The sequence below is a fragment of the Papaver somniferum genome, chromosome 1 (genome assembly GCF_003573695.1).
Source record: "Papaver somniferum cultivar HN1 chromosome 1, ASM357369v1, whole genome shotgun sequence".
Classification (NCBI taxonomy): Eukaryota; Viridiplantae; Streptophyta; class Magnoliopsida; order Ranunculales; family Papaveraceae; genus Papaver; species Papaver somniferum.
Genome location: NC_039358.1, coordinates 65,121,816 through 65,132,751, shown reverse-complemented (window position 1 = coordinate 65,132,751; position 10,936 = coordinate 65,121,816). Strand labels below are relative to the sequence as shown.

Sequence of the window (10,936 nt, the reverse complement as noted above, 5' to 3'; positions counted from 1 at the left end):
TATTACAGTATCTTGGGAAAAAAAAGAAAGGAAAATCAACTCTAATTTATTTTGGTTAGATTCTTAAGCAACAGCAAATGAAATGAGACCGACTGTTTCTTGTAGCTTAAGGCATGGTATAGGTCAAAAACTTCATATCTTGGATGATGTCTCACCATATAACTTGCCTAATTAATACAAAAATATACCAACTACACACTACAGTAGAGAAGAAGAACAAAGATAATGAATAAAAACAGACTCATGTTTTGGCGGTTAATTCATACGCGTAACTCGTTAACCACGTTGGATTCAAGGAGCTCCTCATTTTTCCAACATATATCCAAGTATTTTGGAGCTACTCTGGATAAGATCCCCAATAACTCCTTTGCCAAGAATCTAAAACCTTATAAGTTTGTACACTACAACTATCGAATAGTTATCAACACTCATGTCCACGTAGACAAAAGTCAAGGTCCACGTAACAACAGTTGTCAGGGCTCATCATACTTTTGTCAATAAATATAGCTCCTCATCTCATTCTCATTTCATCTCAAAATCAAAACTAACATACAGAGTTAAAACCTTAGAGGTAGAAGCATACCAGCATTGTTGAGAATTTCAATTAGCGACAGAGAAGTAGGTGTTAAGAGGAGATTAAGAAAGAGAAAGTGTTTTTAGTTTTTATATAAAGTTAGAGAGTTTGAGAGATATGGGAGTTTTGCAAGAAGAAAGTGTATGCAATTCTGCTTTGCCATTGTTATCTCTAAACCATGTATCATATCTTTGTAAGTCAGTTGAAGAATCAGCCAAGTTTTATCAAGAAGTTCTCGGCTTCGTTCTCATTAAAAGACCTTCTTCTTTCAAATTTGAAGGAGCTTGGTAAGTTACATAGTATATTCGCCATCACTTTCTGTAATTACAATATACTTGGACTATAGTTTCGGTCTAATGAAATGATTGGAATTTAACAGGTTATTCAACTATGGAATTGGGATACACTTGTTACAGTGTAATTCCATTAGTGATGTCCAACAAATGCCAGCAAAAATCAACCCAAAAGATAATCACATTTCTTTCCAAGTAAGTCCTACTCTTCAGGTGTACATATTAATTACTCATAGTGGCCAACATGTATAATCTGTTTTGGATTCATGGAGGGGTCATTAAAGACTAATTTTGTTATGTTTTGTTAATCTTTACAGTGTACAGACATTGAATTAGTAAAGAAGAGACTACGAGAGATGGGGATGAAGTATGAAACTTCCCTCGTTGAAGAAGGTGGTGTTTTCGTCAATCAGCTTTTCTTTCACGACCCTGATGGTTATATGATTGAAATCTGCAACTGTGACAACATTCCAGTTATTCCACTATCTTCAAGTGCGTGTCTAATGCTTAAGAAGCCAGAATCTTATGTAAATGCCAAGAAGAATAAAGCACTTAATGCCGCAGAGATGGAGACGCGGATGATGGAAACCTTGTTTGCCAATTTGATTGATATTGCCATGTAGAGATCTCAAATTAAAAACCATCTAAAGTTCATGTTGTTTGGAGTTTTTATACCTTCTTTTTTTTCTTTTCAAGTATTGCTAATGTTAATCCAAATTTCCTTTTTAGTTAATCTTTGGAACTTTTTCTTGTATATTTGCGAAACATAAATCAATTATTAGAAGAATTAAAGGGTTGTCATCCCTCGCTTTGGAACTTTTTCATTTGTATTGTTTCTCCCATGATAAAATAGTTGCCTTCTGCTCAGTTTCTGTTTTTGGAACTTCTTCAATTGTATTTTTTTCTCACATTTATTCTTCAATGTGTGACTTCTGCTAGAAGGTTGAGATCATGGGAGAGAGCTTCCATTTTAATTTACATCTTGGATGTGATTTTGCAAATATCTGAATGGTTAAACCAGGACTACAAACGGGATGGCCGTTGGAGTGTGAAGTTTTTTTTGGTGTTTTCTGTAAAAATGAAAGAAACCACACACCTTTTGAAAAGACACTGTCTCAACCATGAGAAGATACTGTCTCCACCAGTAAACATAATTTGAGCTGCAGTAAAGTTCTATTAGAATTCAAATCAACATGAGTTTAATGAGATAATCACTTGGCTGAGGCAACAGCTCAAAGGTAGATGCTCTTACTGACAAGATACTACCCCTTAGGCAGCAGTCGCAAATTCAGCCAGGATAATATTGCTTCTGTGGATCAACTTAGGTTCACCAAAGAGTGTTGAAGACTGAACCTCAAGGTTCACGCTAGGTCCTTTTTTGGGACAAAAACAGCTATCCCTATATCTTTCTAGGATTAGGTTCCTTGGAAGCAGCAAATATAATCAATGGTGATTTATCATGAGCTCCATGGAAAATACTTATTTGACATGTCAAATCCTCTATTGAGGAAGTTAAAGAGCGTTTCATGTATAACGTGATCAACTAGCAGATGCTTGAGCGACATTGCTTTTTAATCTAAGTTCTAAATTAGCGGACTTCTGTGACATACCACTAAATTTTATAAACTTGCTACTTTACAAAGAATTTTTACACATCAAAAAGATAACTAAAGCTAACAAAAATGTATTGAAAGATAAAATAAAATCTCATAGGCTTAGAGTGAACCTCTCCCGTAAGCTGGACGAGAATAAAAGTCGTATTCGTCATCTTCGTTCTCTAACCTCGATTTTCCAGGAATGAACGGATCTTGCCCCATGGTAGTGAAAGGCATTAGGCCAAGAGCTCTTGATATCTTGATCTCCCTAGCAATTTTTCTCTGGGCTTTGGCACTAATCTTGAACTGCAAAATGAGAAAAGGAAAAGGCAAAAATCAAAAAAACAAACAGATGAAGCATCTTAAGCCAAGGCACTCTACACTAGTCAAAACCATTTTGATATGTTTTAAACAGAAAGTCTGAATCTGAACTCTGTTACTTACCTTGCTTCTTTTTTCAATGATACCAGCTTCAGTAATAAAGTTGGCAAGGAATCTTACATTCTGCGAGATGTCAGCAGCATCAAACATGAGTAGAGTCGCATAAGATTGTTACAGCCAGCTAAACATTGCAATTCAAAACAACAGTTCTATCCTATTTAATTATGAAAAGATTTGGCACAAGTGCCACACAGGAGGTATTTAAAACAACATGAGACTAAGATCCCTACTCGTAATTTGGTTTCCCTGGCACTTTCTTGATTCCAGATCGTTAGTTCTGTCCTATTTAATTATGAAAAGATTTGGCACAAGTGCCATGCAGGAGGTAGTGAAAATAACATGAGACTAAGATCAATTGTAGCCTAATCGTAATTTGGTTTCCCTGGCACTTTCTAGATTCCAGATCGTTGATGGAGTGAACTACCTGTTGGATTAAGGTTGGGCCAAAAAAAGGCAAGTTGGAGTTTCTTAATCATCGACTTGCTAGTCTCTAGGGCACAAAAAAGAAAGAGAGGAGAGAATGGGGAAATGGTCTTGAAAGATAAAGAGAGAAAAGGTCTTGCATCTTTAAGACTCAGTTCATGTATATTTCAATATTCTGCTTTCATGGCTATACACTAAAAGCAGGGATTAACCAATTGACTGGTCCAGATTTATGAATATATTAGGAAAATCTTGTTTTAGCAAAATCTGCAGTGAGTACCAACAATAATCCTATACCGTCTGTCAATGTAACTATAAGAAAATCACAAAGGTGAGAAAGCTGGACAGTCTGACTTCGCCTATGTTGAAATGTCTTAACACATTTGTACGCCCAGATATATCGAATTCTACATTACTTAAAGTATAAGAGAAAGGTTTCTTTGGAGACGTTGCATTTTCAACTTGGCAGATACCATACAGAAAAATCACATGATGATGTCAACAAGCAAAACACTAAAATTATTGCTAAAACCCTTTTTTTCCTCAATTAATCAATCACAGAAATTTAATAAACGAAGTAGTAAATGCGCACCCGAAAATCAGCATATTTCAGCACATCCTCCGTTGTAGTAGTGAATTCCTCTCTCTGGAAGGGTTTCCACACTCCTGCTCTTCTAATATCAAGATCCTGCATAAAAGACACAATCAAGATCTATATTGCAAGACAGAACAAGAGCACACACACAAGGTAAAACAGAAGATCATGGCAGCAAGAAGAGACTTGCAAACTTAAGTACTATAGCTGATGATATATCTAGTCTTTTTTTTTTCCATATTATGTTGCTTCTCATTGGAATACATATTAATCTCACGCATACAACTTATCTTTGCATGTATATAGCAGTTACAACTTTAACGACTACGAAATAATAATTAGCACAACTTCATCATGACATTTGCAAGATTCTTTCCCTAACTCTAAACAGATGAAAGGAGGATCCAAGCTGCCTCATACCAAAATTTCTCAATTCTACAACTCCATGCTATAAAATAAATTACTAAACAGAAGGCTTAAGTACCTTAGTTTCATACGTTGTCCCAGGTCTGAAGTTCACGTCTGGTCTATACGCATAATCATCTTTCTCTAGTTCGTCATAATTAAACCCAAAATAGTTGGCAGCTTTTTTCAATTTTCCATCCATCCCATCTGACAATGAATTGAAATTCTCATCCAGGCTATCCATAGACTGGTAATTACTACGTGCACCAAACCCAGATCTACCACGAGGGCCAAGTTTATCAAGTTTCTGGTAGAAGGAATCTGTGTTTTGAGTACTGTCAGAAATCCCACTAAAAATCCTCCGCTCAAAATCATCAGACGATTCGAAGGACTTCCTATTTCTGTTGTCATCATTGAGGCTACCTGTTTATAAATACATTATTAAAATGGCAGCATTTAGATTTAAATCTTGAGTAATGTAGTAAACCTATTAGCACTGATGAAAACAAACAGTAAGATATTTATCAGGCCAGTGAAGTGAGTCTAAAATGCCTGACTGGCAATTGATATCATCTGATAATAATCGTCTGTACATTCATGAAGGTATCAATTAAATGTTTACAGACAACATAACAGTCAGACTTTTTATTTTTAAAATAGTTTAGTTTGAATGAAGAATGAATGCATATAAAAGCAGCACCATCAGATGCCTTTTCAACTTAGCAATCAAACAAAGCTACGTAAGGATTGTGGTATAATATCAATTGAGCCTCAATCATCAATTGGCTAAATGTATATTTGCCTTCTTCCTCTTAAGTCTTCAATAAACTGAGAGATATGCCCTCTTGGATTCGAGGACTTTCAGATTTAGACAATTTACAGTTCCAACTGAGCCCTAATCTTACACACACCTACACAAGTTCCTAGATTGATATTTACACAAACAAACCACTTATTAAGGGTCTAATTTACCTTGAGCTCATATCAGCAGCTTTACCACATAGTTTTCAATTATACACTTTTTTATAACAAATAATATTGAACTGAGGAAAACCGATAACCCACTGTACCATATAGAAAGATGATAGCATAAACCTGAATGTCCAGCAGAAGAGATATTTCTGATCATCCATGGTTGACGACATTGCCCAGATAAGCCACCATTAATGGATCTAGCTCCAACCCGTATAAGATTCATCTCTGCACAAAACAAACCCATATCAGTAACAACACAATTACAACCGATAACAACGAAAATTAATCAATTCAAACCAACTGAGGCAATCTGAACAACAGAGAAAAACTTAATCAAGAAGAAATGTTCAAGGAAAAGAAACAGTCTTCAGTATCAGAAACTAAGATTGAACACGGCTACAAAACACAATGATCTGATTTTGCTTCATTGGTTATTTGATTCACAAACATAACTTGGAAAATCCGAGAGATTCAAAACAACTATTTAATCAACTATTTCAAACACCACCTTTTTTAATGTTGTTTTGCTTTCTCATAACAAAAAATACAATCAAGATGAAGAGGTAAATGTGTATATGTGCCATATGAGACTAGGGATTTTGATAAATCTATAAGAAATTTCTATGTTTACAATCCCAAAACAAAGTAATTTTTTTTTCTAATTAAGAAGGGTGATTCATGGAATTGCTTGAGGAGAAAAAAATTTGGTTATAGAAAAAAGAGATATTTGATAATCAAAAATCAACTAATCCTTCTTCTCGTAAATCCGGATATTGTTCATTGCATACACTTGAATTTAGGAGACTAAATGACTAAATAAGTGACAGCTGAACTACTGATTGAGGATGAGTAGAAGATAATTAATCAAAAATTAAGAACTAGTCATGAACAACTTCAAAATTAAACAAGCAACTGTATTCTAATCGGTAATAAAGAATCAAACATATACAATTATACACCACTACAGACAACAAACTTACCAAATTACTAAGTACAAACAACATACAGAATAAAAATCAAATTTGAACTTTAAGCCACTAGCAATCTAAAACATGACTTGAAAAGATGGAAAGATTGAAATTTTATCAAGAGGAAAAGTAATTATGCAGGTGTAGATAATGGAAGTAATAAAATCGAGTGGAACTTGGAGGAAAGGATGAAGTAAATAAGTTTGATGCGGCAAAAAATACTATAGGTTATGTTTGTCTGTAGTTGTTAAGACTATATTTATAACCTACACATGACGACAAAGTTGACCCATGGAAAACTAGATTTACAGTAAATCATTCAGATATAAATATGAAGATGACAATAACATAAAGGCAAGGTAAGTTGGCTTGAAAGCACCACCGATAAACAGATACCAAACACAGAAGACTTGCAGAACATATAGGCATACAGTTAGTGTCCATATGATACCAAAAACTGAACTTCTCAGATAATTGATCTTATAATTAAAACAAATAAATCCTAACATTAACCTTTGAAGTAAGATAATATAGAGACGTTTCAAAGCCATGGGAACATTTGCAACTACTGGACAGAAGCTTGAAGAGTTATATATATAATACATAACAAAGACACTTGGTGTTCTAGCAAAGATAAAGAGTTCAAGATCATCTATGAGCCTTCTCACAAACAATATAATAGTTGGCATAATATTTAATTTGATATCACTAGGATCCTAAGTGATAAATTTCACTTCAAAATGCAGTTGGTAGTTACCATCATGACTTGAATAAGATTATGTAATTATTTATGTCAACTAACGAAAACAAGGCAACAGAATGAAACAGCTAAAAAAGCCGAACACCAACCATTATTACATGCACACACATGAGTGAAGAAGCTAAGCAGGATTAGTTGTCGTATTAATCCCCATTACCAGCTGAATAAGAAAGTATCACTGAACCAACCAATCAATCCAATCGCATCAAATACTTCTAAGTTGGCGGACACTAGGGTGTACTACTAGCTACCAACAACAATAACTACATACCAGCAATTACAATTTCAAACTGAAGAGCTTCACAATTTTAGTAGAGAATGAGCTACTCCATTGTGTGGGTGTACCAAGTAACAACTCATATTACCATGACTCACATAATTTGATAATATCATAAAACACATACACTAAGGGACCTGTTCAGCAAGGATGGATAGGTGTCAAAAAGCTAGAAAAGTATATCAACCTCTAATTATACAAATCAAATATCTGAAGTAAGTAACGTGGAATTCCAACATACCTGTCGGCAGCTCCTTGTAAGCAGTGGAATAGCTTGTGAGCCTTTGTTATTGTTATACTGCCAAGAGCAAACGGAAGCAAATTCAATACGTAACACTGAAAAATCTATTCAACACAGGAGTATCTTGAAACCCTAAAAGTAATTCCAACATCATAATTCCCATACTTGAAAGAACATAGAAACAATATTCAACACCATTAAACATAAAATTAAAGCTGAGAACACACTCATCCAAGTTCAATTTATAACTCCATTTCAGTGGATCATGAAGTGAATTAAAGTAACATATAATGTGTGGCACATTTTGTCTACAAATCATGTGGATGGTTGAAAAGTAATATAAACATTTTCAGATTTCCCACAAATCACATGCTAGTAGGTCCTTTTGAAATTTGCTTAGGCCGTGTTCTAAGTTAAAATCAGAAGGGTAAACCTTACTATTAGCTCAAATGTAATTAATGGGTGTGACCAGGACCCATAGCCAAAATCACTTGCAATGATTTGATTCGCTGGAGCTAGGCAATCATGCACCTGCAGTAGCTTACACTATTTGAAAGCTGTAGCTGGCCTATGGGGAGATTCGGGTTTATGCACCAAAGCGACAATTAGACAGGCAATTGGTCTTTGAAAAAGGAATACGAGTCGAGAATTTGATATTTACAATGTCAACACTGGCAAATCTAAAAATTGTCTATCAGAAACCATATCCACAGGCTAAAGAAGGAACCTTCAAGAGCTACTATTATGCAGCAGGGGAGCAAAAGATTTGAGATCATGCCCCTAATAAAACTGATAACAAGTTAGCTTATTAATAGTAGTAGTTTTGCGTTCGGGTTCAGATGAACCCTAGACTCCATGATCAGTTGGATTATCTTTTACAATATAAAATGTATATCAGAAACTCATTTGCACGGTCGCAGCACCCTAAACGCACAAGCATGGTCCCAACCATCCACATGATTTGTGGGTACTTTCTACCTGGCAGCACCAGGGCCTAGCATTGATAATCCTACAGCCAGGGTGCTTAACAATCCCTTCTCCTCATCATAGTTGCACAAAATTTCTAGCACTGCACCTATTAATAATTCTTCTAAAGCAACTTTCTACTTTAAACTGCCTGATGCACAAATCTCCCACGAAATGTGTGTGCAACATCGATAAATACAACACACAGATACAAGCATGGGCAAAATGTAGAAGAGGTCATGCAATAAAACCTATGAAATTTTTTGCATCCAATGGATAAAGAAGAATATGTAATTAACTATTGTAGTCAGTTATGCAATAATGATAAGAAATGGTTCTGTAACTTCTTGAACATTTATAGGACTAGTACTGAAATCGCGGTGACAAGATTTTTGGGTGTTGATAGACCGGATGTCAAGATCATGTTTTCAAACCATGGTGAATATTACAAAAGAATTTCATAGAGAAGTGTCAATCAGACTCCTAGCGGAAACGTTTCAGCAGGAAACTTTCTAAAATGAATGTCCATGACTCTGTGATCTAACTTGTTCCCTACACACTTGAGATTACAGTTACACAATATGTCTTGGGATGCATTTGTCAAGGAAACGAGACATTCCCCAACAGAAACACTGCCCAAAAGTCGAATTGTGCTTGCCTCTCCAGATTCAGATATCCATGTTTCTTAATGAATCAATCCAACAAAATAATCAGATTATAACCATTTGATGTAGAAGCCATCCCGTAGGTGTTCTACACAATAAAGTATCCAAAACTTAAGCAAAAGGAGTATACAGAACAAGTCTCCAATCTAGATATGCTATGCATATAAATACATTATAGAAACTCACCCAAACTTGTTTTAAATTTTTACTAAAATACTAACTTTAAAAACCTTGGCAATACCGTAACACTGCTTTACAAACCCTAAATGCTCCCTAAACCAAATATCCAATTAATTTTTTCATAGATCATATCTTAATCAGGGCTGTTGGCAATCAGAAATTAGCAAACCCTAGAGTAATTAATACTACATAATTAACACCAAATTCGAACAATCCTAATATATTCCAACAAATTAAACATCTCACACCTAAATGATTTAAGTGAAAAAATCAAACAAAAAATAAAATAAAATAAAATAAATAAATAGAAAGAAATAGGGGTTACCACGTTATATGTTCTTCCTTGTTACTGTTTTGAGGAGGAATGGAGAAAAGGGTGGTCGAGGTGGTGATTTGATGGTGAAGGTAGTGCTGGGCGGAATCAGTGAGGTGGTGGCGTGGTGCCTTGGTAGTTGTGGTGCTCGAGCGGGAAGAACGACTGTAAAAGGTTTTTATAGAAACGAAGTGTGTTTTATTTGTTGGGTGATTCTAAAGAAACCCAGAAATTAGACCAAACAAAAACCGAATTTCAACTTTTCTCACAAATTTTTGATGTGATCCCGGTGGGCCCTACGGAAGACAACAGGGGACCCATGTTTTGGGTTTTGGTGTATCTAGTGGTTTCTGTGTGGTTTAATCACACGGTTCGTTTAGAATTTTTATTATTTGTTTTTGCAAGTTGTTAACCCCGGCTATGGTGAACATTTTTTTTTAATCCTGGAATGAGCAACCATTATGGTAATAAAATTTACTCGATTAGTAAACCATGGCCGATGGGAATTACATATATGTAGTGTCGGTAAGTTATGGCTTAGTAAACTGAGTTTTCGCGCACCATATTATTTTTATGTTGTTGACCTTTTATTGAAATAAAATTTAATTTTGCATCTTAGACCACACGTCCCCAATCATATCAAAATCCAAATGCACATTTCAGTTATATGTGATTTTTTGTAGACACTAGTTACACTGAAACTCAGTTTTCGCCTCCTATTAGCCAATGTAATTGACATTTTTCCTACTTTTGGCTTAGTTACATCTCTGAAATTCATCCAAGAAAGTGCTGGTGTTTTTTCTCCACAATTTGGGGAAGAGTAACTATTATGGTGCTCACTTTCAGCGCATTCAAGTAGATAGGTTAGCCTAAGTTTTAGCATCCTTTAAGTATAATACTCCCTCCGTCCAACTTTACTTGTCTAAATTGTGTTTTTTTTAGCAAAATTGTACCAAAAAATTGAGATATTTCCCACTAAAATTTTCTAATTATCAAGACAGAACAAAAACTAGGATATCAAAATTTGTATATTAAACAAACAATTTGGAAGATCGATGGTGTATGTGGAAGTAATTTGAATTTCTTTCAAGTTTTTGCAAAATCCAATTTAGGCAAGCAAACTTGGACGGAGGGAGTATTAACTTTTGAGAAATTTTATACCTGGTTATGATTATGAACTCACCTCGAAGAAAATATGGGTGAACCGAGCAAAAATGACTATGCAGTAGTTAAAGAAGTATATGGAACCAAAATACTATCAAATG

The 10,936-nt window shown here is 34.9% G+C and overlaps 2 protein-coding genes across 4 annotated transcripts; one reads left to right on the top strand and one right to left on the bottom strand.

Moving 5' to 3' along the window:
* Positions 1-519: 519 nt before the first annotated feature.
* Positions 520-1,691, top strand: LOC113329852. Its single transcript, XM_026576679.1, has 3 exons — positions 520-861; positions 954-1,062; positions 1,185-1,691. The coding sequence occupies exons 1-3, from the start codon at positions 692-694 to the stop codon at positions 1,488-1,490; spliced, it is 585 nt and encodes a 194-aa protein (XP_026432464.1). The 5' UTR covers positions 520-691; the 3' UTR covers positions 1,491-1,691.
* A 655-nt stretch (positions 1,692-2,346) lies between these two features.
* LOC113289563 lies at positions 2,347-9,897 on the bottom strand. Of its 3 annotated transcripts, XM_026538861.1 has the most exons (8): positions 9,684-9,897; positions 7,548-7,604; positions 7,301-7,443; positions 5,422-5,526; positions 4,406-4,749; positions 3,919-4,014; positions 2,907-2,966; positions 2,347-2,768 (listed from the first exon to the last, which is right to left on the bottom strand). In XM_026538861.1, the coding sequence occupies exons 4-8, from the start codon at positions 5,522-5,524 to the stop codon at positions 2,583-2,585; spliced, it is 789 nt and encodes a 262-aa protein (XP_026394646.1). In that variant the 5' UTR covers positions 5,525-5,526; positions 7,301-7,443; positions 7,548-7,604; positions 9,684-9,897; the 3' UTR covers positions 2,347-2,582. The 3 variants fall into 3 exon arrangements, with proteins under 3 accessions (XP_026394646.1, XP_026394637.1, XP_026394654.1); XM_026538852.1 differs by lacking the exon at positions 7,301-7,443; XM_026538869.1 differs by lacking the exons at positions 7,301-7,443; positions 7,548-7,604; positions 9,684-9,897 and adding an exon at positions 7,119-7,231.
* Between the last annotated feature and the right edge of the window lie 1,039 nt (positions 9,898-10,936).